The sequence below is a fragment of the Pelodiscus sinensis genome, chromosome 5 (genome assembly GCF_052426305.1).
Source record: "Pelodiscus sinensis isolate ZL-2025 chromosome 5, ASM5242630v1, whole genome shotgun sequence".
Classification (NCBI taxonomy): domain Eukaryota; kingdom Metazoa; phylum Chordata; order Testudines; family Trionychidae; genus Pelodiscus; species Pelodiscus sinensis.
This window is the reverse complement of record NC_143056.1, coordinates 30,786,177-30,814,129: the sequence shown is the minus strand read 5'-3', so window position 1 is coordinate 30,814,129 and position 27,953 is coordinate 30,786,177. Positions and strand designations below refer to the sequence as shown.

Here is a 27,953-nt window from a genome sequence, read left to right as displayed (position 1 = left end):
AATAATGAACTTCCATGCTTTCATGATTATAAAAACAATTAACTAACACCAGTAGAATAGAGAAATTAAGATTTTTATATAGAAATACTACAATGTATAGCTAAAGAAATATTAATTTAAGTGAAGAGGAAGTTAGTAATTACTATGTCTTTAAAAAAAAGAAAAGTCTTAACCAGGCTTTACAAATCTGTATCCATTTATAAAGATAAAATCTTACATTTTAAATTAAATCAAATAAATTCATCCAGAGGTTACTTTCATCATGCTGAAGAGAAGAATGTTTATGGCAGGCAAAACGTAGGCAGAGAAAAAAAAATAGGAATGTCCAGTCACATAAAAAATATATTTCATGCTTTTTATGCATCCTTTTACAATTCCATTTTCAAGCAACAGTCAGTCCTGAAGCCAAAATCTATACTGATAGGTTTGTGCAGCCATTCAGCATCACAAAGTTTTGAGTTTGTTTTTTTTCCATTTTTTTTTAAAGCAGTGACAAAAAATAAATTTGTGCAACAAGCATCAGGTACGTAAATTCCTGGTTAAAAAGCTAACCAGTTAGACATTATGTTTAACCAGTTAACCTTGGAGCAGCCCCTCTGCCTGCAGTGCGCCGAAGGTAGGGAGCTGCTCTGGCTACAGTCAGCTGGGTACTGCTCCAGCTGGACTGGGCCCGCCAGTTAACCGGTTACTGAGTAAGCATGCTGGTAAGGCTGATGCTTACCAGATAACCAGATAACCCTTTACATCCCTAGTAGGCATGGCAAAAGAGTTAACCTGTTAGTGAGTTAGGCAGATGGGAATGCAATACAGTATTGCCTAAAAAGGCAGAGAGAATGGTGAAGCTAAAAAAGCAATTCTGAAAAGCATTACTTGTCCTCTGGTCAAATCGACATTGCCTTCCTCATGCAAGTAGTCCTACTGAAATCAGCAGAAACTAATCATACAAGTAAAGGAAACAAGATTTGGCCTCAGGATCTATCTTACAATCATATTCTAAGCCATCAAGACGACATCTTTTATACAAATCTTTACCAATCCTAATGGTCCTTTCATATATAGTACTATTCTGTGCTGAATGTTTCTTCCCATCTAATTCACTCTAATTATAATTAAATACATTACTATGGTGCAACAGTATAATTTTAAAATATTTGGTAAAGAAATCAAATGTATAGTTTCAAAAGATTATTCTTAGAATGTCCGTGGCCACTGCTTACATACTAAATAAAATACAGCTTAAACACCATATATCTAAAACATATTTCCATATAATTTATATGTAAACAGAATTTATATTTAAAGCACCATTTATGAAAAAGGAACATGTTTGAACTGTTGCAGTAAAGATAATAGCCAAATTTGGTCACTCTATCGCACATTCATCTTGAGTATCAAAGGGTATGTCTTACAATTGATTGAACAAGCTAGTTTGTATATTTTGCTCCCTATTTTTGTCAGTAACAGAAACAACATGATAAACAAATTGTAAGGTGCATGAATGAAGGCCATTCCCAAAAAAGCTGCAAAATTCTGACAAACAAGATATTCATAAAATGCATTTGAGAAAACACACACACACACACACACACACACACACACACACACACAGTCAGTCTTAACAAAGCTACTTGCAAAGGGTCATTTCAGAGTGCAGGAATGCATCTTAGATATGTGGCACTGAAGTTATGGTATCTAAATTTTTCCTGCTTTCTTTCCCCCCTTTCTACACAGCTTGATGAACTAACTAGTTAGGGAAGAGATAGCTGCTATTACTAGTAGTGTGAAAAAAGAAATGGTGAGAGGCCAAGATAAGGGGCAGACTCCAAAGAGAAAAAACAGAACAGGAATGGTAAAGACCAAAATAAACTATTTAGCCCAACTGGCAACATGAGCTGTGTCTCATTCACAGACAGAAGTGCCATCTCCAGTAAAGCCAACTTCAGAAATCAGCAGAAAGAGTACAAAGAGGGAGCCAAGTCATCTGACTTAAAGAAAGAAAACTTTCACATGAGCTTTCTTTTAATGATGATTTTCAAATAATAAATTTTTGCAAATACAAAAAGGTAAAAGATCTTAAATAATTTTGTTAGCATTATAATTACAAATATACTGAAGGTAATTCTTTTTACCTGCCAAGACCTCATGGTTTTGGGTTTCTCTTACAGAAACACACAAAACAGCAGATCAGAAAGCTCTGTTCTGGAAGTGAAACACCAATAATTCTTGCAAGAGAAACATAAAATCATGACCTCATATTCTAGAAAGTAAAGAGTCTGAATTAAAATGTTTCATTTAAAATATGCCTACCCGTCATTTAAAAAATTGTCCTTATTTTCTCTTTAATGTTTAACAGCCTTACTTTTTTGTATTTATTTTTAAAATTAAATTGAATGGCATCTGAGTTCACTGATAAGAATATTGCAGTAATTTAGAAATTGTGTGCTCAATTCTTCAAGCATTCAACACACAGGCCCTGAGCCTACAAGGCACTAAATTATTTGCATAAAACTTTGCTCACTTGAGTAGTCCTCCTGAAATCAATAAAATTACTCACATAAGCAAAGTTATGTGTGTGTTGAAGTGTTTTGCAATATCAAGGCCGTAATTTCTAAACTGGTACAATCTTTTTATTTGCAGATCCTCTTTTAACTCTCACGCCGTTTGCATCTGTGGTAAAACAATACCTTGCTTCCATATGTTTCTGAAATGAACCCTGCTTATACAGCTTCCACACAAGAATATTACATTGAAGATTGAGTGTTTTGACCAAAAGAAACAACAAAAAAAGTTTTCATTTCTTTTCTTCTGTATTCAGGCAGTTCCTAACAGATTCCAAGGACATATTCATGGCTGCTTGAAGCATGTCTTCTTCACTCATATTGCCTCCTGGAAGAAGACAAACATACACAAACTATTTATGTTTAATTACTTCTAGAATGCAGCTATAAAAACATTTTTACATCACTTCTTGACTTTTGCTTCTGTTTATCATTTCATGTTTTTTCAAATGCCTTCAGATGCCTTATTTTCTATCATCAAATGATCATTTCAGATTTACTTTTCAATGGCCTCTACTCATCTCTCTATTTAGATAAAAAAGTTTTTCCTGTGGGAAAACAGGCTCCTGCAGGCTCTGCTCTCCCACGGCCTCCCTGCCCCGGACACTATTCAGGGACTGGCAAAACCGCCTTACAACCCAGCGTGGTTAAATTCCACCCCCTGAAAGGCTGCAACCAGAGCAGAGTAGGCAGGACCCTTTGGAGACAGAATCTACACAGGCTGGACTGCCAGGTGGCTTTGCCAGAGCAGGAAGCCATTTCATTCAGGGCCTGAGCACTGATCCGTATCAGCCTGCAGCGTGGAATGGGGCTGCGACAGCGCTGCTACCATTTCTTGGAGGGGAAACCCCAGGAAGGGGCTCTAGGGCAGCTGGACCTGAAGGCTTTGGGAACCTTCCTGGGCCAGAGGCACTGTGTGAGAACAGGCCCACAGGAGAAGCGGCCAAAGGGAGATGCTGGTTGCACGCTGGGTGGTCCCTGGCAGCCCCTACCTCAGGGGAAGCAACTACTCACCATGTCCCCTTCTGGCAGCTACCTGTGGTGCATGACCGCATGTGTGGGGCAGGCTGAGCTGTGGCTCGTTGCCTGGGGATGGGGGCTGCAAAGCCATGCTCCTCCCAACTGGGGGCTCTCAGCCCCCAGACCCGGGGGCTGCTTCAGGTGGTGTGAGGCCTGGGGCGCAGCCCACCTGCATGGGTAAGGGAGGCAGGCTCTGAGCTCCGCGACCCCAGCCCCCGCATCATCCACCACATCCCAAGTGGCCGCATCAGTGCCGAGCTATCCTGGTGGAAACCGCCGCTACAGTCCAGCAACCCCTGAGGCATCACAGAGTGGAGGCCCAGTAGCGTTCACAGCAGCTGCCAACACAGCCAGGTGCGGTGGGTTTGCCAGAGTGGGAGGAGGGCGCCTGCCTCTGCATGGTGGCACCTGGAAAACTCTCCTCTCTACAAGGCTCCTTGGCCCTGTTTCCATCCTTCATGTGTGTCCTCAGCCCTTCTCCTGCCCTCTCACAGACTCCCATCCCCGCATGTCAATCTGGCATCCCAACGGAACCCCCGCTTTGTGCCCCTCCCTCCAACCTCTTTCTCTGCCTCCTTTCTATTTCCTCTGCCCACAGACATCCCCCTTTCCCACTTCACAGCATCTCAGCAATGCCACTTTTGCTGCCCCTCTCCAGGCAGTTGCCCAGATCCTGTCGTCACAGCACATGGAGCAGCCCCCCACAGAGATTCCTGCATACAGGCCTGGTGCTGTCTCTTTGCTGGTTAGGTTGCCTGTGTGGGGGTGGGGGGAGGGTGTGCACAGGAAGGAAGGAAAGGGGATCAGGGTATACATGGGGATAGGTGGTGTGGTAAGACATGATGGTGGGGGTCAGGCGGATATAGGAATGGAAACAGGGGGGTGGGCAGCGTGGAGGTGCAGAGGGGGAAGGGTTCGAGAGGATGGGTGGGTGCAGGAATGGAGGTGAGGGTAGAAATGGATGGTGGGGCTAGGATGGTTAGGGAGGATGGTGGGGCTAGGAATGGAGGCAGGGAAATGGGGGTGTAGGAATGAGAACAGAGGTGGGGCTAGGGATGGAAGGAGGGGGGTGGGCTGTGGGCCCTGGACTATTTTATTGGCAGGTGGGTCAGTAGTGGGAAGTGTGCAGGCAGGGGGATTTGCTGGTGATTGAAGGGCACGAGCAGATGGGATGGGCTAAGAGCATTTGGATAGAGGGGCCCGTCCAGGGGTGTGGTGGGTGGTATTGGAGAAGGGTGTAAGTAACTTGGGGCCACAGAGAGAGCAACTGGGCTCAGTGCAAGATTAATAGGTTCTCTGTCTGTGAAACTGGCCAGTGAGGGGGGGGGGGTTGGCGAGCATACCAAGCAGGGGGCACAGCTCCCCCAGTTCCATATAAAGATGTAAAGTAAAGTAATGTATAATTAGCATTTAGATCTTCATTATTTAAAGCTAGTAATGTTTGCAGGTTTATTTTCTTCCTGAATTACATTATTATTTTTAATTGTGAGTGAAAACGTGTTAAATGCCTCTGCTCCAGCCTAATGTATTTTTTTTTATAAAACTTGAGAATAGACATTTAGAGAGAGATTTATTTTCAGTGTGCATTCTATTGTTGGTGATAAGTGCTGCATATACCTACACCATGGCGCTCAACTAGAAACAAAAACAAGAAAGTAAAACTAGAACCTGCTGTGCACTCCCAAGAAAAACATGCATTCAATCAATAAATCTACATTCTTAGGCCAACAAAGGCTGAAAGTAGTGTGCAGGTAACACAGTCCACTCCTATGGGACAGGTGATCTCATATCACTCAAGAGTGACCCTTCTGGTTGACAAAGCAGAACCGTTTCTCAAAGAGATTATTGTATCCTCCCCCAGCAAGAAAAACAGTGGCTCTCTCATGAAGCACCAAGTGCAGACATTACTAATGTTAAAGTAAAGGAAACAAGGGAATTAGGTTGAATAAAACAATACCTGGGTCTGTTTCTAGTGCATTTGAACTTGTAGTTGGCTTATCATGTCTATCTGGGGTCAGGCCTTGCTGCTGTGACTGTTGCGGCTGTCTGAAATTACCAAAATAGTTGAAATTAGTGAAAAAAGAAAACTAGCAGCACAAAAATAGTATAAACTAGACAGACTTCTGTTTGTAGTATATGGTAGAATTCAAGTTACCACATTTACACTATAGCTAAGAAAATATGAGCAGATACAAATTTGACTGTGAGATAATCTAGAAACTAATGAGTTTTAATATTAGGCACTCACTTCACTATATTCACCCTGTATCTAAATTGATCCAAAAAAGGGGGAGAGGGGGAAAGGAGACAGAATAGAAAATTACCTATTCTCAACTATATGGAACCCATGGTGGGTGGTTAGAATTATGAAAAAGGAAACTTTTAAAATGTATCACAGAGTAACATTATCAACTTAAAAATCTGATGTTCTAAACAAAGTTTCTTTACCTATGTATGCACAATACCATACACTGTATGCAGGGTTTTTGTAGCTGTGTAAATCCTGCGATATGAGAGTGACAAGGAGGGTGGTGTATTATCTTTTACTGGACCAACTACTATTGCTGAGAGAATCTTTCAAGGAGAATATAAGCTCGAAAGCTTGCCCCACGCTGGGGCTCTGGGACCTGCAGGGCAGCTGCACATGCCACACTCAGGCTCCTGGACCCCCCCCAAGCAGCCCTTCACTGCAGTTCCCTGCCCTACTGAGCTACTGCAGCTCCCAGCTCCACCAGGCAGCCACGCACCGGGTTTCCCAACCCCGCTGGGCAGCCCTGCTACCACATGCTGGGAGGCCCCACTGTCAGCTTGCTGCGGGCAGCCCACTGCCCTGCCAGCACAACCGGGATCCCTGCAACATCTGTGCTGGACCATGGATATTGCTGGATCAGAGAATCCAGGTTAAGAGAGTTTCAAACTGTATCAGCTTTGACAGTTGTCAATTATATCACTTTCAATTCCTTATCACTGGGTTCCTAAACACTACAGAAAAATTTTTAGTTTTTAAAAACAACTGCATTTATGGGATTTGTTTTTACTTTGTGTATATTTCCATGGATCTGAGGTTTTATATCTGCTCTCCTCTCCAAAAATGTATATATGGGTCCAATTTAAATTCACAGTGTCCATTTAAAGCTCCCTATCTATGCTTTGTCTCTTTTAATAAGGTCCTGTTCTGACAACTTCCCTCCACAAAAATGTCATTTTTCATTCCATGGAAGGCCAATAAGTGAGAAACATTTGGATGGCGTTAGGAACTATCGTATATCTTTGCACCCAAATCCCTTCAATTCAAATGTCTGGCATTCTCATCCACTTGTACAAAGTGCAATCTTCTTTTCACCACACTTTTCTTTCTGGTTCCAATTTGTTTCTCCTCTCAAGATCAAGACAGAGAAAAGGAAAACCAACAGTAACAATAGAAGACATGCAACTGGTTTATAATTCTGAAGCAGAAGCTGAATTCGTATTAAGAATCTACTTGCTCCCTGCTGTAGTTAGCAGGGAAAAAGCTCTGCCCAACCTTTGTGTAAAGGAGGAAAGAACCCAACAGATGAAAATTATATGACTCCCTGTATTTATATCTCACCTCTCAGGCACATACCCCAATTAGATATTGATAGTGCTCTTCATGATTTAGTGTTTTCGTGTGAAGTACACTATCACACAATAGAGGCCTCAGTACCCCAGAAGCAGGGCTCAATATAAGGACTCATACCATGTATAAAATATAGTGTTATTTATAACAATACTCATGTCTTCATGTAAAATGGTATCTTAGTACTTATGTGCATGTACATAGCTGGAACTTAACCTTACTGAAACAATCCCCTTCTTACCAGTATCTCAAGTAACTAATTAGAAACTATAGGTTTTCCAGAATACATGTCCTAAAAGGCCTCTAAAAAAGAGACAAAAGGTTAAATCTGACCTCAATCTGTGAAAGAACATTATTCTATCCTAAGATATAATTACTTGACCAAGCAAATTTAGTTTTGCACCAGATACTTTACTTTTCAAAATATGCCTGTCTTCTCCTTCGCAGCTCTTCCGAAGAAAGTGATTCCGACTGACTTGTACCAGATGACTGTGATATATTCTGTGATACAGAGTCTGAAAACTCACTTCGATAGCCTCCTAAAGTTAGAATATGGCATTTCATTACACTAGTCAAGGGTGGGAAATTCTGAATTAACAAACATAAGATAGCTGAAATTACCACTCCAAACCTCAATGAGGAAAATTTTTTTAACATATAACCACAACAACAGAGGATAGAGTTTGGTTCATTATCAAGGAAAGTCTTTAAACAAAAGATCTGGTTCTGCGGACTGGGGAACAGAGAACTTTACCTGAAGATCAATGTTTCAAATCTACCCCAGACAGCCAATCAAAAAATCATTATCTAATGGCCATTCAGCTGGCTATGTAAATAAGATTAACTCTCAATATGCTTCCTGATCATCAACTATCCGCATCATAACATTTTGAAGAGTCCCAAGAAAAGGACTAAAGTTCACTCTTACGTATTGTTTCATGTCTAGAAGCATGCTTTCCAGAAAGTCTGACACACATTAGCAGGGAAAACAGGTATGGCACTTGATCCTATTGAGATTTCATCTGTTAGATTTCACCCTTCACAAGTACTCAACTAGTCAAAAGTGATTGCTGGATATACATTGTAGACTCTTTTAAAGTAAATCTTTTACCTTGCATACTAAGTTGAATGGCTCTACGAAGATCAGCTTCTTCATCTTCCATATCAATTTCTTGTCGACTTAGAGCAAGAGCTCTTTGGAAATTCTCCTCATCCTCATCCAACATGCCTGTTCCACCAAAGGAATGGTTAACGTCTAAAGCTTGTTCCAGTTCAGTTTTCTGCACCCTGCAAAATTGATAATTCCTCATGATGGCCAGCCAGAAATAACATTTACATTTAAATCTCACTGTAAGAATAGTGCTTTGTATCGATTTAGCTCCACATTTTCAAGATACTGTAAAATCATTTTAATTTTCACAACACAGCTTCTAAGCTAGTTATATATTTCCCCCATTTTACAAATAAAAAAACAGTACAAAAGAAATTAAGGTGGTTTGCCCATGACCACAGTGCTAGTGAGGTCATTGTGAAGGGCAGAACTCAGAAATTTGTGGTTCCCAGGCCCATGCTCTATAAACAAGGCTATATTGCCACACAAGATCTCTGTTTTTACCTATTGCAGAGCCATGGAAGTTAACCTGTACATCAAAAGAAAGGGACATTTATGAAGTAATTCCTTTGAAAACTGAAAACTCTCTTAAAGCTCTTTATAAGCAGTAAAATTGAATCATGATAAAATGGCAAGAAAACTATACCAGGTTGACTAGATTATTTTAAAATGTTTTACTATTTAGAAATATTTAAGGATTCAGTCTGTAGTTGTAAGATAAATCAGGAGAGCAGCTTTAAAACTCAGTGAAATTATAATAGCAAATATAATGCATTAGTGATACTTCATCGTCATCATCAACGCCCATTGGTGTCCGATGCCTCCCTCACTATTTCCTTCCATCTTTCCCTGTCCAGTGCGGAGTGGCTTAGTTTCTGTAGACTAGCTCCGCACCAATCTACTTACTATATCATCTACCCATTCTCTGTGGGGTCTGCCTCTTCTATTTGGACCACCATTATGCTGAATACCAGGGTCTTAACTTTTTGCTCATTGTTCATTCTGCAGATATGCCCGAATAGCTGTAACTTTCATTGTATAACCTTCTGCAGTAGGTTCTCTTTTGGCTGTATCTTCCTACTTAATGCTAATTGGTAAATTTACTTAGCACCTTGGTTGTAGATGTCAGTCTCTAAAGGCAATTATACTCAACACTTAAAAATAAATCTTTATTTACCTTACCTTTGATCCATTGATTGTGCAGTCTCTTCCCCAATCAATTTTGGTCGCTGCATCTGCTGTACCTGAATCATTTGCAGTAGTTGGTCAGCCTCACAATCTGGCAGGTCACCCTTTACAACAAATATAGAATAACCTGTGAATTTAAAAAAAATCAGAAATACAAAGCATAAGGTGTGTGGATCACTGAATACCTCTGACGACGTATACCATGAAATAATAATAATTTAAAAAAAAAGATGAAATTTATTACCAGCAATATAAAACAGATATTCCATATTAGGCTTTGCCTCTCATTACAAGGACGGTACAGGTTATTTCACTGATTCATTCACAAAACTGATGTAGACAGACTTACTACAAACACTCTTATAAATAAAGCTTATTTATCTGATCTGAATTGCCTTCTTTCAAGCAATTAGATTTAACATTTTCAAACTAGTATTACCTTCCTGTTGTAACTGAGCCAAGAAAAGTGCAAGGTATGTATCTGAAATTAGTTCTGGACCCATCAGGAGAGAGTTCAAGTTAAACCACTGTAATTTGAAAAGAAAAAAAAAATCAGCAGGGGACTTATATGTTAATCCATTTTTTGACAATCTGGCAATTTTCCATTATTTGTAAACTAATCATGTGATATATCAAAACTTCCTTTCAAGCACAAAAGCATGACTACTTTAAGTATTGCTTCTTGCCACCCTTCAAATGACACAAACTTCAGGCTCCCTCCCTACTAATTCAGGAGAGCTTCAAGGGGAGAGCTCTGAACAATTCTAAGAATTGTCCTGGTTTCTGCTGTTACTGTTTATTCTGGTTTGAATTATTTATCATTTGATTCACTGAGGGTTTTTCCCCCTTCTGTCACTCCACCATAGACTCCTATTGTTAGTGGAGGACGGACAGAATCCCTATTTAAAGGGACGATGGAGGAAACAGTTGAGTATTTTCTATTAGGAATGTATATAACAGTGCTGCCTTACAGATATTACAAAAAAGACAGCTTTAATCTTAGGCAACTGTTTTCACTACATGTATTTTAAAGATAATTATTATATCAAACAAGAAAAAGTAAATTCAAATTCATTTGGAAAATGCTTATTATCTATGTCACAAACACAACCTATATTAGAGAAGGGGAGATAGGATGTAAAGATGTGTCTGTATAAGTCATTGAACAAATACATATATGCCAAAAACCAATTAGTCATTAATTGTAATTCTTGTATTAACTGAAAGCGCATCCAATTAGGGGAGAGGTAGATATTATAGACTATCCATTAAAACTATCAGACACAGTTCTTGATACAGTCTTGCAATAAATGCAAATGTCTCAAGAAGACCTTTTTCTATCATGCTAAAATCATGACCTTCCAGAGCCACTTCAGATGGCAAGAGAATTCTATTTCCATTCAGTTTTTGGACAAACTACTGAAACAGCTAGCAAGACTGCTAATTAATATATACATGTATTATTTATGAGAGAAGATAACGTCTAGGAACCTACCAAATTCACAACCATGAAAAAAAGCATCACAGATCATGAAGTCTGGTTTCTCCTTGTGAAATTTGATCTTTTGCTTGCTTTTATTACCTTATTCTATAAAGATTTCACAGGGAAGACCAGAACGTCTCAAATTTGGACTCCTGACCCAAAATGTTGGTGTGTGTGCATATGGGAGAAACACCAAATTATTTTTCGGTGGGGGTAGCACTACTGTCCCCCTTACTTCTGTGCTGTCTTCAAAGCTGGACCACACTAATGCCCACTCAGATTTAGAATGAGACTATTAATTTATTTCAGAGGCTACTGAACCACCAATAACATTTGGGCTCAATCCTGCAAAAATTTAAACATGTTTAAATGAAATCAATGGACTGTTCATGTCCTTGAAGTAGAGCACACATGTGTTTGCAGGACTGCGGTCTTAATTACTGTTCACCAGGAATGGAATCAAACGGTTCCATACCATACTGTCAACATTCTACCTCGTCAACTCCAAAAATCCCCCCTTTTTAAAGTTAAAAAAAAAAAGTATGACATGGTAATTTACAATACATACATAAATAAATCTGATATACATATCTAGCCTAGAATACACTCCCTATGAGATAACAGTTTTAAAGTGAACATTATGCCCCAACATTAAAAAATGCTTACAAAATTAACATAATTACATTTAAACTAATCTTGAAAGGGAAGCCTGTAATGCATTCCCTATTTTCACCTCTCTTGCTGACAGATGTCATTTCCACTTAAAGTAAACCGCAATATAATAGATTCCTGAAATTTGTATTTGCCTGAAATGTTATTACTAGTGTAAGGTATTACTTGTAGCCATACCATTTTCAGCTTTAATTTTCTAACAAAGAGGTTTTTTCAGGAATGTTGCATGCATTCAATGCAAGGGACTTGTTAGCTTAATATATAAAGAAAATTTTTATTACCCTCATCTGGATGTCAGCATCACTGCTGTTTCCAGAAACCTCTGTGAGCTCCTTTCCACTATTTTAGATGTTTTCCAAAGCTTACTTTAGGAGTGTGTTATATTAGGACTAGACTAGTCAACTATCCAATAAGCAAGTGCTTATCGGATAGTCGATAGGCTAGTCGACTAGTCGCTTCCCCAATCCTCCTGCTGCCTCTCAGAAAGAGGCAGCAAAGTGGGAGGTGGAAGAAGAGGGGGTGCTTCAAAGCAGCAGCACTGCATAGAGCCCAGGGTCAGCAGGGGACTCCCCTGCTGACCCTGGGCTCCACTAGGTGCTGCCACTTTGAAATGTTGCATGCGGCTTGCCCAGGCTACACATGGCATTGCAAAGCTGCATCACTGTGCGGAGCCCGGAGTCAGCTGGGAACTCCCCCGCTGACCCTGGGCTCCCTGTGACGCTGGCGCTTTGAAATGCCACGGGAGCATGGGGCCAGTGGGGGACTGCTTGAGTACCCCGCTGGTCCCATGCTCCCCACAGCGCTTTCGCCTTTGAAGTGCCCTTATCGACTAATTGAATAGTCGATGCAAATTCCATTGACTATTCAATTAACCAATCAATCAAAATTTTACATCCCCATTTTATACATTTTAAAAATGTAGTTTAGTTATAGGAAGAATTACAGAATGTCATCTAGAAAGAGACAACTTTGTTTAGTTATTGAAATATATCTGTTGGTGTTAAAAAGACAAACTTTTTCTGATCTACGTTGCTATCTGGTTATGAACACTTCATAAGTATAGCTCGTCCTTTATTTTTAGCAGTACATTTTGCTATTTCTGATTCTATTCCTCCTATAAGCTCTCCTAAATCCTACAAAGTTAAAAGCTGTATTTCTACTTTTCCCCACTATGATCCCTAATATAATCTCTCCAATCTCTCCAATGTTGGCAGATATAAATATCTGTGTTAATCACAATTTCCATTTACCAGCTAGCCATTTTTAGATGCAAAGACTACCTGCAATTTATTTTTACAGTACAAACAGTACCAATGTAATAGTATGTATTGTACAATGCAGCAAAAACAAACAAAAATCTGACCCTCAGTACCCCTCTGTAATTTATAAAGACGATGATTTTCTAGCTCTTCAATATACAACATTAAGTTTTTGCTCTTTTCTGAAAAATACATAGCAATGTCACATAAAACTGTAACTGCATGCAGCTTCTTAGGAGATCTGATCCAGAGTCCTTTTTAGACCAACATTCATGCCAACCTGACTGTCAGCATTATGATATAAATAAGCATTTACCCAACCTATTTATTTGGGGATAGTCTAAAACAAATTTTAATCCAGACCTTCAAAGATGAAAGGCTAGCACATGGTCTCAACAATCTGTTTTCCTAACTTTTGAACTTTCTCACCTGTTTTCCTAACTTTCGAACTGTAAACCAGTGTTCCTTATAATTACAAATAAATGATCTTTCATTTCTGTAAAAAGAAAAACACAAGGCACACATAACATTACATTTTCTAATACTGGAGCTCCGAGTAACTTTTAAATTCTTTGTTTCACTAATTTATACATAAATGACAATATTTTGGCAATACAATGTAACTTCTGATACTACAGATTGTTTAAATTACTCTTATTATAATTCATAATATTTTAAAGTGTTCTTTTTAATTATGTACTAAAGTCTACATAAACCTAGTAATGTCATAAAGCATATATGACATCACATGCAACTCAGTCAGCATGCTGTGATGCCACAGATACTGAGATGTCATGAAGGCTCAGAGGACAGGTCACATTAATCCCCAAAATATGAAAAATAAAAGGCTGAGGGGATAAAAAGAGATACATCAAAATGTAACAGAGCTTGAAATAGAAATTTTAAAAGAAACTGAGTAATTACAGATTTTCAGCGTTAAAATTTCTGTAAAATGAAAGTAGGGTGCTAAAAAGAAAGTCTTACATAGGGTCGATCCCGAGCCTCTGATATTCTGGGCTGTTGAAGAGGATTAGTTCTAAACCCCAAACTTTCAAGGCATTGCTTATAACCTGTTAAAAAATAGTACTTTTCATGAGACAAATCAGTCAACTCCAAATTTAAGCAATGCAACCATTTTAACCACTATGAACAATTATATTGTTTTCATAAAGCTGTGCTTTTAAAAAGTTGATATAAAAAGGAAACCTCGGGATCATGATACTCAAAATGCAACCTTCATGAATCTACAATCACCATACAACATAGATAGCATATACAACAAAGATGAATTACAAAACTACACTTTGACAGAGAGGTTCTCACAAAAGCACACCTCCTTGATTATGTTATAGCCTTGTGTCCAGCTGTACACCTATTACCTTCGTATTTTCACGCTCAAAACTGCCATTATTAAAATTGTTTGGCATTTTGCAGCCATTAAGATAACACAAGAAACAGCAGAAGGGCTACTGTTTACATATTTAGGGATTACTCTCATCCTTGTTAAAAACATGACCACTAAGGCTTTTAACTCAAATATGTCCTTAACTTTGTTGCACTACAAACTAGAATCATGTTACAACAAGATCCCGAGTCCATTATAAGTTGTATAGATCTTTACAGAGCATTAAGACTTACCAAAAAATGCTAGACTTCCAACTAGGGATCTCCCTGATATTTGCTAAGTGTCTAACTAACTTTCAATATTATTCAGTAAGTTGGAAATTTATGGATGGAATCCAACCTCTTAACACTACTCATTTAAAGCGGTTTGGGATAAAGGCCTGGGGGAGAGGGGACAGATTAACAATTTATCTTCACCGCAGTCAGTCAACAGTGTAGCAAGTGAGCAAAGAGATGGTACAGAAATAAAGTAAAACAAAACAGGAAGCAATTTTTATCAACTTCAAAGTCAATGCAGTAAAGTTAGGAAGAAAGCAACTGCCATGCTGGCAATGGCAGAAAACATATTTCAGGAATGAGACTCAGAAGTAAAATGAACAAATGAAAAGAGATCCTAGTGCATCTACAAAACAGAATATCAGAAACTCACATGACAGTATGGAAAGAAATAGTGAGAAACAAAAAGGTATAGACCATTATCTAGGGATCCAATTTAAGTAAAGGTACAAGTCTGGGATTTTACAGGGATTTTTGGTTCTATTATAGATATTTAAAAGATTAATTACAATATTTCCTAAGTTCCCTTTTTAAAAATAAACTTTTTTTTTCCAAATAGTGCTAATATTTCAGAAATGGATAATAAAGCCTTTGAAACTCAAATTCTGCAGCTTTTTTATTTTGCAGATCATTTTGTAAGAGAAAGATCCTCTAATGGACCCTGTAATCATTAGGAAAGCCTCTGAAGTCCATAATTTAAACTGATGTTCTAGAAACCCTGAATTCTCCTGCATTAATCTTACATGCTAGAAATTGGAAAATAATTACAAAATATTATCAGAATTTTTTAAATTTAAAGATACATATTGTGTAACTGCATGGGTTGTAAGAAATTGTTCTGACCACAGAGTTGTGCTTACTTGAATAGAGAAGTAGCCACTGTCATCCATGTTTCCAGAAGGCTGCTGTTCAATGTGGGATGGAGGAGGAAAAGAAAAATTATGATCAGCTCAAGCATCTAAAAAGGATTATATGAAACCAGCTGTAAAAATAAATACTACTGTGTACATCTACTGCCAATACTCAGTACCCCCACTCCAAAGAAAGACTGATCATCCTGCTCAAAATACATTTATTAATGAAAAAAAAAACAAGTCTTTAAATTACCAATGCCAAGCTCTCAGAACAGAGACTGGACATGAGAATTTCTGTATTCTGTTCCCATTTGTGCCACTGGCTTATTGTATGCCTTACACAAATCCCATATCCTTCTCTCCATGCCAGTAATATGGGTATAATATATTTCTCGCAGAAGTATAGTGATGCTTTAGTAGTGAAATAATATTTATAAATGTCAATTTGAAGTAGGATAAAAAAACCTATAAAATTGGAAAGCGTTATCACCTGAAAATGAAGTTTCCACAATAAAACAATAACAAATTTGTAAAAGAAAAAATTGTTTCGAGAAGCCAAACAAATATCAAATAATCGAATAAAGTTAACATGATAGTTACCTGTAAAAACGTCCTATACTCTTCACTAGAAACGCCTCCTTCTGCCATTCTCATTCTCTCTTCCTCATCTAGCTGTTGTGCAATAGACGATAACTCCACTGGGCTGAAATACTCCCCTTGTAGTAAATTATTCAGACAGTGCTGAGCACACAATGAACCTTCTTGCTAAAATTGTAAAGGAACAAAAATAGATACAAGAATTGTTTTAATGTTTTGTTATACCTTCATTGCTTCAATCATCTATATTTGCCATGGGAGCATATTTACCCCAAGCTTTTCTTCAATGCATTACTTACCTGGCTTTAGAGAATAGCATGAAGAACATATCTGATGCACACATTCAAACTAGGGATGTGAGCATATAACGGTGTAAATGGTTAACTGATAAACCTAGGCTTAACATTCACGATTACACACAGCCTCTCACCCCCTCCTGGGGAGCCCACTGCCTCCCCACACTGCTGCCACAGTATCAGAGGCAACAGCCAGCTCCCTGGAAACGGGGCTGCAGGTGGGAGCCAGTATGCATGGGGAGCCAGCTTAAAAGCCAGATCTGAGCACATACTGGCTCTTGGGGAACCTGTATGCCATTGGGCAGCAGCTGGTTCCCCAGAAGCAGTATGCACTGGCTCCTGGGAAGCAGGTGGCTGTGGATGCATGTAAGCATTGAGTTTTTCACTGGTTACATGTTTACACAATTACCTGCATTTTAACATTCTTAACACAAACCCCATTTTATTTCATAAGACATTCAAACATTTTTTAATGTATAAGTGTCAGAGGGATAGCTGTGTTAATCTGTATCTGCAAAAACAATGAGGAGCCCTGTGGCACCTTAAAGATTAACATTTATTTGGGCATATCCCTTCGTGAGTAAAAACTGACTAACTGCATCTGATGAAATTGTTTTTGCCCACAAAAATTTATACTCAAATAAATGCATTAGTTTTTATGGCTTCACAGAACGCCGATATTTTTTTTTTTTTAATTTAGAAAATATTTTAAGAATTGGCCAGTGACAGAAGTCTCTGCAGAATGATTAAGTCACAGGAGGACTCCCCACTATTCCTGCAAACCATACCGGCTACAGACTCTATTCTCTCCCATTCGCCATACCAGCTGCACTTGTCCCATATAATGTTCCCTCTTCTTTTCCTTCCACACCAGTGCCACATGCCCCTGTGTAACTTCCCCCCACCATGGCAATACTTACCTAGGCCATGAAGACTTTGCAAGTTTGCCTCAAACTATTGCATCTATTAAATGTGGGGGCATGTATTCACTTCTAAATGTACACATGCGTATAGTATGGCTGTGTCTAGACTGGCAAGCTTTTCTGCAAAATCATCTCCTTTGAGGAAAAACTTGCCAGCTGTCTACACTGGCCGCTTGAATTTCCGGAAAAGCACTGATGATCTCATGTAAGATCGTCAGTGCTTTTCCGGAAATACTATGCTGCTCCCGTTCGGGCAAAAGTCTTTTTCCAAAAGACTTTTGTGCAAAAGGGCCAGTGTAGACAGCACAGTACTGTTATCCGCAAAAAAGCCCCGATCGCGAAAATGGCCATGGAGCTTTTTTGCGGAAAAGCGTGTCTAGATTGGCCACGGACGCTTTTCTGCAAAAAGTGCTTTTGCGGAAAAGCATCCTGGCAATCTAGACGTGCTTTTCCGAAAATGCTTTTAACGGAAAAGTTTTCCGTTAAAAGCATTTCGGAAAATCATGCCAGTGTTGACGTAGCTTATGTGTTTTATAAAGTAAAGACACATGAATGTTTGAACTTCAATGTACACATCTGATGAAGCGAGTCTTTGCCCACGAAAGCATATGCTCCAATAAACCTGTTAGTCTATAAGGTGCCACAGGACTCCTTGTTGCTTTCTATATACACACACACTCAAAACATAGGGAAGGCAAGAACTCCTCCTAAAAAGTAAAAGCTAGGACCACCAAATTTGATATAGCGCTTCCTCTTATCATAACTTAAAGCAATGTAAGGGTTTGTTTGTGCAGGGAAGGACAGACTGAAGCTCTCCCCAATGTGTACAGAGATGCATAAAAAAAAAAAAGAGACAATCACCAGGCAGGTGAAAGGGACAGGCTGAAGACATGCTCCCCCTCTCCCGTCCAAGACTACCCCAGCCCCAAGTGTCCCACCCTCCCATGTACCCTTTAGGGAGAGCCAAAAGCCTTCCTCCCCATTCATATAGGAACATTTCTGGTTTTTCCCAGGTAACAAGTGGAAAGTGCAGTTTGCTCCATTCCTCAATCTGGCTATGGAGTGCAGATGTGCCTGGACCAGCTGCAGCCAGGGGACATCCACCTCCCTGGAGCTGATGCAGCTCCAGTAGGTGGAGGGTAACAACCATAGAGAAGGACTTCTCACCTGGCCCTAAGCTGCTGCACGAGAGCAGTTCTTTCCCCAGGGAAGCCTGCATACTGTACCCCCAGGTAATAATTTAAAACAGCGTTTCCCAAACTATGGGTCGCGGCCCAGTACCGAGCTGCGGGAAAAAAATACCAGGCCTCAGCATGGCTGCTGGGAGAGGAGCAGAGCGTGGTGGGCTGGGAGGAGGGAGGGAGGAACCAGCCGCTGGGAAGCAGTGCTGGGGGCAGCGGGGCTGTCCCGGTGGAGATCCGGGCAGGTGGGCAGGCAAGCGGGTGGCCAAAGCAGGGCTGGGAGCGGCGGGGCTGTCCCACAGAGATCCAGGCGGGCAGGCAGGTGGCAAAAGCAGGGCTGGGGGCAGCGGGGCTGTCCTGGTGGAGATCTGAACAGGCAGGTGGGTGGGCGGCCAAAGCAGGGCTGGGAGCGGCAGGTCTGTCCCGCGGAAATGCGGGCAGCGAAAGCAGGACTGAGGGAGTGGGGCTGTCCCGTGGAGATCCGGGCATGTGGGTGGGCGGCGGAAGCAGGGTTGGGGGCAGCGGGGCTATCCGGTGGCGGAGATCAGAGAGGGCAGGTGGCGGAACCAGGGCTGCACGGGGGATAGGGGGAGCTGGCCGGGGGAGATCAGGAGGAGGAGGACGGGAGAATCAACTGCCAGAAGCAGGGCTGGACGGGGGTAGTGTGGGGGGGAAGGGGGGTCATCAGGGGAGCAGGGCTGACCGGGGGAGATTGGTAGGTGGCGGGTGAACCGGCTGCTGGAAGCAGGGCTGGACAGGGGCAGGAGGGCTGGACTGGGGAGATCGGGAAGAGAAAGGGGGGAAGCGGGACTGACCTGCGCACATGCAGACCCTGCAGACCCTGGCAGATGAGTGAGTCTGGCCGGAGATTCCATTTTGCCCCCTCTCCCCCACATACCCTCCCTGGAGTAGTTGCGAACTGCCTGGCAGGTAGACACACTCAGACTGCGTAAGCACATCTACCAGCCAGGCAGCTAAGGAATAATACACCTAATTATAATAAAATGTACCTAATTAGAAAATACCAGGCATTTTATATGTCTGGTAATTTCTTTCCCAGACAAAACCTTCAAATACCGGACTGTCCAGTACAAAACCAGACACCTGGCAACCCTACCCTTCCTTCCACCCTCCTTCCTAGCCAGATACCCTACCCCCAATCTGCCCGTGCTCCCGCCTCCTGAAGTGCTCATGTGGCGCTGGGTCCCCCAAGCCCTGGCCCAGGCTGGGTGGAGGATGTAGCCGGGTGAAACACTGAAAATTTATTCATTTTTCATTCTTTTTTTTTATATGCGTTTATATTTTTGGACTTCAAAAGACAATACTGAAAAAAAACAGATTCCAACTAAAGTAAAAAGTTTGGGAAACCCTGGTCTAGCTAGCTTTCTATCCATCTTACAGTCCATTTATCCAATCCATATTTCCTTAACTTGCTGGCAAGAATATTGTGAGTGACTGTATCAAAAGCTTTGCTAACGCTGGCACTGGGGGCTTTGGGAGGACCAGAAACAACTTATCTGAATATTCATCTTTTGCTTATTGAATATGCAAATGAACGTTACCAGTCCTCCAAAAGCTCATGAATAGATTTACTGGTCCCCGTGTCAAAAAGTTTGGGAACCCCTGATTTAAAAGAAGAAATGCAAAAATTAATTGAGTTAAGGATCCAACGATACCAGGTAAATCTCCTAATGGTAAATAATGAACGGGACAGATCACTGACTCAGAGCAATTGAGTTCCCTTGGTAAACTGGCCACAAGCAATCAATATGCATTTCCATATTGCCATATGTAAATACATACATCTGGGAACAAAGAATGTATGCCATACTTTCAGGATGGTGTACACTATCCTGCACAGCAGTGACTCTGAAAAAAGGTTTGGATGCCGTGGTAGACAGTCAGCGAGACATGAGCTTCCAATGTAATGCTGTGGCCAAAAGAGCTAACACAATCCTGGGGGCCATAAACAAAGGACTCTCAAGTAAGAGTAGAGAAGTTTTTCTTGCCTCTGGTTTTGGTACTGGCACAACTGCAGCTATGATATTGTTTCCAGTTCTGATGTTCACAATTCAAGAAGTGGGTTATCCAAAGAGCCACGAGAATAAGCAAAGGATTAGAAAACATGCCTTACAGCAGGGCTACTTGGCCCACAGCCCGTTTGTTTGTGGTCCGTGATGAGGTTTGGATTTATGCAGGGCTCAACAGGCGGCCTGCAGGTGGGAGCCAAAACAAAAAAGTAGTCAATATAATGGTCTTCTGCTGATATGTGTTTTAGTAATCAAATTCCTGGATTGTCATTACTCATTAAAAGTGCTGTCATATTAAATATTGCAAATATTGCATTTTATTAATATCAGCAGAACTGACTTAAATGGGGTCTGTGTGTTGAGTAGTCTTGCCTTAATTTTTGTATTCATGCCCCTCAACGTGAAAGAAGCTATTTGCATGTCCATGCAACCACACTGAAGTTGCAGCCCTTGGCATATGCTTTGAGAATCATTGCAGCCCCGGGGTCCTCCAAAGCCCTGCCTTACAGCAACACACTCAAGGAGTGTGATCTTTTTATCTTAACAAAGAAATGGTTAAGGGGGGCCATGGGGGCCATGCTCACAGTCTATAAGTACCTACATAAGGAACAAACAACTAATAATGGGCTCATCTGTCTAGTAGACAAAGGTAGACATGACCCAATGACTGGAAGTGGAAGCTTGACAAGTGCAGACTGAAAATAAAGCATACATTTTAATGCAGAAAGTAATTACCCACTGGAACAATTCACCATGGGTGGTGGTAGATTCTCCATTACTGTCAATTTTTAAATCAAGATTGGATGTTTTTCTAATAGATAAATTCCAGGAATTATTTTGGAGGAAGTTCCACCTACATGGGAGGTCAGGCTCACTAGATGATCACAATGGTCCCTTCTGTCTTTAAAATCTATGAAAACAGATGTCACAACAGAATAGAATATGTTGCTTATTGCTTCAGATATTTAACTAGACTAGGGGACAGTGCCCCCTGCTTGCTATGCTCACCAACCCCCCTGTCTCTGGGGGTAAGCAGACCTGGCTCTCCTGCCAGTGAGGGATGGGGCCATGTCAGCCCTAGCCTTTTGGATCTCCACCCCCGGCCACAGGTTCCACACTGGATTTGGCTTCTGGGGAAGCACATGTGCTGTTATGGGATGGGAAGGGGAGGGGAGAGAACTGGGGCCTGGAGCTCCATGGCCCACAGTCCACCCCCCCTTCCATTATTACCCCCATACCCCTGCCTCCATTCATATACCCACCATCCTCCCAAACCTCTCAACCTCCCCATCACCTTCATCCATCCCTATCCTCATCCCCTTGGCTCCATTCTTACAACCATTGCCCCTAGCCCCTCTCCCCGCCTGCCTATCCCTACCCTCCCATCCTTCTCTAACCCCTCCCCTTCCATACCCCTACACTGCCCATCCCCCTGCCTCCATTCCTATATCCCGCTTCACCCCCATCCTCCTTTACCACATCACCCTATCCCCCTTCCTCCCTCCCTCCACACGCTCTGCCTCTCCCACAAATGGGAAACCTAACCAGCAAGAAAACAGCACCATTGGCTTGGCAGTTGCTCCACACACTGCTGGGCTGTCCCTGTGTGACCCCTCAGGGGGCAAGGGAATTAGCCTTCCAACTCGAGCCATATGGAGTCCTTTGGGTGGGGGGGCAGCATGTGAGGGAGGGGGTAAACCACCAGCCCATGTGGCATGGAGTCTGGGGCGGGGGAGGGGACAAAGGCCCAATGGGGGCAGCATGGTGGGGAGAGAGAGCTAAGCCCCCAACTTATGCCTCATGAAGCTGGCGGGAGTGGGGTGTGGGTGAAGGCCCCAGTGTGGGGGGAGGTGTTCAGTGGGTGGGGGAACCCCTCACCTCTGCGCCCCTTGGGAGCATTTCCATGCAGGCAGTGACAAAGGAACCTGGCACTGTAGGACTGAGCTAGGTATCCTGTTGGCAGGAGGATGCAGAGAGCCAATCCACCCCCACTTCCTCCACCAGCAACCCACAGGCAAGGGCACACATCAGGGACACAGACATCTCTGCCTCTGTTCTTCTCAAGTGGCTCCTGGCTGTGACCCAAGGCACCCAGGATCAAGTGGGCAGAGGGAGTCTGTGAAGTGGCTGCCACACATGGAGTCAGCCCACCCTGCTTCATAGCTGCCTACTCCCCAGCTCAGCTCCACCACTGCCTGCTCCAAAGAAGCTTGAGTGGCCACAGGCTAGACAGCACCCACCCCCAGCTCCCTATAGCTCCACTTTTCCATGTGACAGATGACTCCACAGAGCCCGGGGGTGAGAGAGGCTGAGGGAGTCAAAGTGACAGACGACATCACTCTGTCGTCCCGCTGGAAACTTTGTTTTTATATATAGATGTTTTAATTCCACCTCAGTAATCTGGATTACTACATTGTCAAATAGCAAATGTTTTCATAAATGTATACACGTTTCTTGTACTGCACACTGATGTAAAATAATTGCACCTTACACTACTTAAACAATAGCAATTCCTGTGCAACTTTGATCTTATTAATACTACTCTACCTATTAATCTAGTTTCAGCAGAATTACTTTTTTCATTCCAAGTCTGTGAAGCCATCTTTCCATAGGAACTTATTTTAAAAACAAAAGAAGTTGTGGTTTTTTAGGTTGCCTTCTTTGGAAGGGGCATTTAACTCAGATAGGAACTAGTTTGGTTTGATTTAGTTACTGTATCTCTCAGTAACTAGAGCAACCTACATTTACAAAAGGAAGTTTATTAAGAATTATAGTATGAAAAACTTGTTATTGGTAATGATTAAAGTACACAAGACATAAGCAAGACATGGGAATGCAATGGTATGGAAGTTACTGTTTAGGACTCTGAAGGCAATCATGAATAGCAGAAGTATTTGCCATTGGAAACAAAATATTTAGCACTCATATGTTACATTTTCAGAAACACAGTACTAATATTAAATAAAAGTCTTCACAACACCTACTTTGAAACAGGTTTCATAATCCCCACTCTGTACATGCAGAAACTGAGGCAGAGAGAGGTTGCTATGAACAGAGGCACAGCAAGATGGTGCCAGAAGTCACAAATAAAACCCACATCTCCCACTGCTCATCTTTATAAGCATTTCTCATTTTAAGCCATTCTTCAGTCTCAAGAGAGTAAAAACTTCATTCTGCACAATACTATTTTTTCTGTACTTTTTAAAAGGTTCTAGAAATAAAACCTCACCATGGCAAACAAACTATATAAAAAGGAGTAGTATGGACACTGCTTGTAACCACCTTTGAAAGGTACCTAGATTTCTTCTAAGGTGTAGCTGGTTGAACTGTCATTTTACCTGGCTTTCCCCTTCCACTCGAGAGGAACCTCATCAGCACTAAGTTATAGAAGAAGGCAATATAACATCAAGATCAATGTGGATAAGGCAATGGAGTCAGGTAGTCGCTTTGGGAAGCGTTAAAAAGACAGCTTCAAGTACTACCCTGCTCCAAGTCTTCCACGGGATAGAAGAAATTCATCAGCCTCCGCATCCAGCCATGGGCTGCAACCCCCCCCCCCCTCATTCCTTCGCCCCAGGCACTGCCACCGACTAACTCCCCTCCCTACGAAGGACTGTAGAACCTCTCACCCCACCCTACCCCACCCCACCCTTCCTCTTCTCCTCCAGCCCAGCCCAATCATCAGCTGCTACCCAATTCTCTGAAATACCCTCCTATCCCCCCGTCCAACCTAGGCTGTCAGCTCCGCCCTCACCGCTCCCGCCCCCCGCTCAACCAAAAGTACCCCCTCCCCCACAGCCCTCTCACCCTCTCGTGGAAGATGGCCTCCATGTTTATTTGTCCCAAGCCAGCAACCTCCACTTCACGTGACTACACCCCAATCTCAGTACCGCCAATCATCGCAGCTGTCTCGCACCCCTTCACCCTCTGCCTTCCACGTGATCTTACCCCGACCAATAAACCGAGGCCTGTCCACCTCCCTGACAGTCATGTGATCACAACATCCGTGCCTGCACTGGAGTCGGGAAGGGGGGGGCCGGAAGTGGTTTTAGAGCTCGCGCACTGCAGGTCGCTGCCGGGGGGCTGTAGTCACAGCCTCAGATCCGGGCTCGTAACTATTCCAGTCAGAGATTTACCGGCGCTTACAGCCAGTCGATGAGCCATGCGGTCCCAGCTGCGTGCACTGTAACTGGCTAGAATTGTGCGTCCTTCCCCCGGTGTCTCAAGCCCAGGTTGACCAGCAGTGGATGGAGATGGTCCCGCACCTTTGTGGTATTTTAAGGAGGCAGTAGGGTCTGTTATATGTGTACAGGTGCCAGGCCCTCTCAAAATCGACCCTGTTCTGTATGGTGGTAACTATTGTTACTTCTTAGCTAGCCACAGTATTATTCTACACCAACTCAGAAATTAACTCTGATAATCTGAAGAAGTGGGCTGTGCCCACAAAGCGCATGATACCATCTACAATACGTTTTGTTAGTCTATAAAGTGCTGCTAAACTATTTGTTGTTTTTGAAGTTTTTCCTGTTACAGACTAACGCCGCTACTCCTCTGAAACTTCAGAAATTAATTTAAATCACTTTCAGAGTATATTATCCCATTTCCCATAATTGGCCATTCAACTGAAGGGAAAAATTGTCAGCTGGATTTAGGGCATTTTAATGAAATTAGGTGGAAGAAGCCTCCCTCAGTAGGCCTTATTGCAGTCGCTGTGAGTGGGTACCACTGATAGCACCAGACAGATATTTGACAATGAGAAGTGTTAACCATAGGCAACAGCCAACTAGAAACACACTGGTGCATAAAATATTAGTATTGAAAGGAGGAAAATGGGAATGGGCTCTAGCAAAAGATAGGCGCATGAAAATAGAACAGAGCAAACAGAAAACAATGAGATAGGAAAGGGTATTTTTAAGAATAGTAATAGAAATGTAGCTGTGTTAGTCTGGTCTAGCTGAAACAAAAACAGTACTATATAGCACTTTAAAGACTAACAAGATGGTTTATTAGGTGATGAGCTTTCGTGGGCCAGATCCACTTCCTCAGATCAAATAGTGGAAGAAAATTGGCATGACCATATATACCAAAGGATACAATCAAAAAAATGAACACATATGAAAAGGACAAATCAAATTTCAGAACAGAAGGAGGATGGGGGGGGGAGGTAAGTGTCTGTGAGCTAATGATATTAGAGGTGATAATTGGGGAAGCCATCTTTGTAACCGGTAAGATAATTAGCATCCTTGTTAAGACCTAAGTGTCAAATTCAGAGAATCCTTCATGATTAAATTTGACACGTTACACCTAGGTCTTAACAAGGATGCTAATTATCTTACCCATAACAAAAATAGCTTCCCCAATTATCACCTCTAGTATCATTAGCTCACAGACATTTACCTCCTCTCCTTACCCCCTTCTGTTCTGAAATTTGATTTGTCCTTTTCATATGTGTTCATTTTTTTGATTGTATCCTTTGGTATATATGGTCACGCCAATTTTCTTCCACTATTTGATATGAGGAAGTGAGTCTGGCCCACGAAAGCTCATCACCTAATAAAACATCTTGTTAGTCTTTAAAGTGCTACATAGTCTGGTATTTTTAAGATTACAGCAGCATCAGAAATGGGTTAGACTCTTCCTAAATATGAAGGTATAGCTCCTGTCCCAAAAAGTACAAATCTGATCATGCTCAACCTCTCTAAATGTAAGGGAGAAATAATCACACACCGATAGCAATCACCTGTTTTATTTTACGCTTGTTACCACCCATCACTTAATATCTGAACACTAAGGCACGGATACTAGACCAGGGCTACTCAACATGCGGTCCATGGTGTGGTTTGGGTTTATATAGGGCTCAACACATGGCCTCCACTGGGACCATGCTCCACAATGGTGAGGCATCTCCTAGGCAGGGTGAACACTGAAAGACCCAAGCAGACGGGCTGGCTGGAGCAGATGAGTACAGGGTGTTATCGTTTCTAGCCCCCAGGTAGGAGGTGCTGGGAGTGCTGGGGCATTGTGGGACATGCTTTGTATTCATGCCTGTCAGTAGAAAAATAAACTATTTGCAAACACACTTAAGTTGTGGCCCTTGACATGTACTCTTGAGTATCATTGTGGCCTCCGGGGCTTCCAAAGTTGAGTAGCCCTGTACTAGACTGATGGGAATGACCTGAACACACTGAGGCTGTGTCCAGACTGCATCCCTTTTCCGTAAAAGGGATGCAAATTAGACATATCGCAATTGCAAATGAAGCAGGGATTTAAATCCCCCCACTTCATTTGCATAAAAATGGCTGCTGCTTTTTTCCAGCTCGAAGCTTTGCCAGAAAAAAGCACCAGTCTAGACGTGGATCTTTCAGAAAATAAAGCCTTTTCTGAAAGATCCCTTATTCCAGAGTCCCTTATTACAGATGCAGTCTAGACACAGCCTGACTGATCCAGTCCTAGGATGAACTGTTAACTAGTGTATTTTATGCTACAAATCCTACAAAGCATCGCTGAGGTGGATGACATTTCTAGAATACAGAAAAATAGCTCTTCCACAGGAGCAAATACCAACATTAATTAGGTGCTTAATGTAGAGTTTTCTTCTTTCCACTGAAGCTGTCCCAATGATCTACCACTTCCATGTGATAAGTTATTTGTGGCAGGTAATACATTCTGATTACTACCTTATTCTGGCTGTCATAATTTAGAAGGAACAGAAGTGGAAAATACTGACTCCTCTAGGGATATGAATGGTTAACCGGTTACAGTTAACTGGCAGCCTGGCTGGCCCCTGCAGTGCTGCAGGGGGAGGGTGCAGCCAGTCCTCCTTCAAAGCAGTTATCTATAACATTTAAACAGGTTAATTGATTAAATGGTATTTTAGATACCTAGACTCCACTGCATGCTGACTTCCCCCTCCAGCACTCTCTACAGCAGTGGTCACCAACCAGTAGATCAGGATCTACTGCTAGATCTTGGAGCCTCTGGCAGGTGATCCTGACTGGTTTGGCCAAGAGGCTATCAAGTGCTAGCATTTCAGCTGCCTCTTCCCCCAACTGCTAGTCCCATGCTCCCCTTTGCCTTGGAGCTACCCCTTCCCCTGGGGAGCCCTCCTTTCTATGCAAGGCAGGGGAGGGAGAGAAGGGTGCGGATGTCAAAATGCCCCCTCTCCCACTCTGTATCCTTTCTCTGGAAAACACAGAGGGGGCACAACAGGACTTGGGAGGGAGTTTCCTGGCTGCTTTAGGGAGTGATGCAGGGCCAGGGAAGGGCTGAGTCTGCCTTAGCCTCACTGCACCACTACCCAGGAGCCACCTGAGGTAGGCAGGGCCCAGCTGGAGCCCACAGCCTGAATTCCTACCCCAGTCATGGATCCCATCCTGCACACCACAACCCAAGCACCCCTGCATCCAAATGCTGTCCCAGAGACTGCACTTAGAACCCCCTCCTACATTCCAACTACCTGTCCCAAGAGCAGCTCAGAGCCTCTCTCACATTCCAGATCCCTTA

The 27,953-nt window shown here is 42.2% G+C and overlaps 1 protein-coding gene across 8 annotated transcripts; it reads right to left on the bottom strand.

Annotated features, from left to right (window-relative positions):
- On the bottom strand, positions 1–24,400 carry ATXN3 (ataxin 3). 8 transcript variants are annotated; one of them, XM_089778380.1, is made up of 12 exons: positions 24,258–24,383; positions 20,430–20,633; positions 16,024–16,188; positions 15,430–15,474; positions 13,874–13,959; positions 13,319–13,385; positions 9,915–10,002; positions 9,470–9,602; positions 8,288–8,463; positions 7,592–7,715; positions 5,536–5,624; positions 1–2,886 (listed from the first exon to the last, which is right to left on the bottom strand). In XM_089778380.1, the coding sequence occupies exons 3-12, from the start codon at positions 16,075–16,077 to the stop codon at positions 2,792–2,794; spliced, it is 957 nt and encodes a 318-aa protein (XP_089634506.1). In that variant the 5' UTR covers positions 16,078–16,188; positions 20,430–20,633; positions 24,258–24,383; the 3' UTR covers positions 1–2,791. The 8 variants fall into 8 exon arrangements, with proteins under 8 accessions (XP_089634506.1, XP_075782810.1, XP_075782811.1 ...); XM_075926695.2 differs by lacking the exon at positions 20,430–20,633 and having other exon boundaries at positions 24,258–24,400; XM_075926696.2 differs by lacking the exon at positions 20,430–20,633 and having other exon boundaries at positions 15,430–15,471; positions 24,258–24,400.
- Between the last annotated feature and the right edge of the window lie 3,553 nt (positions 24,401–27,953).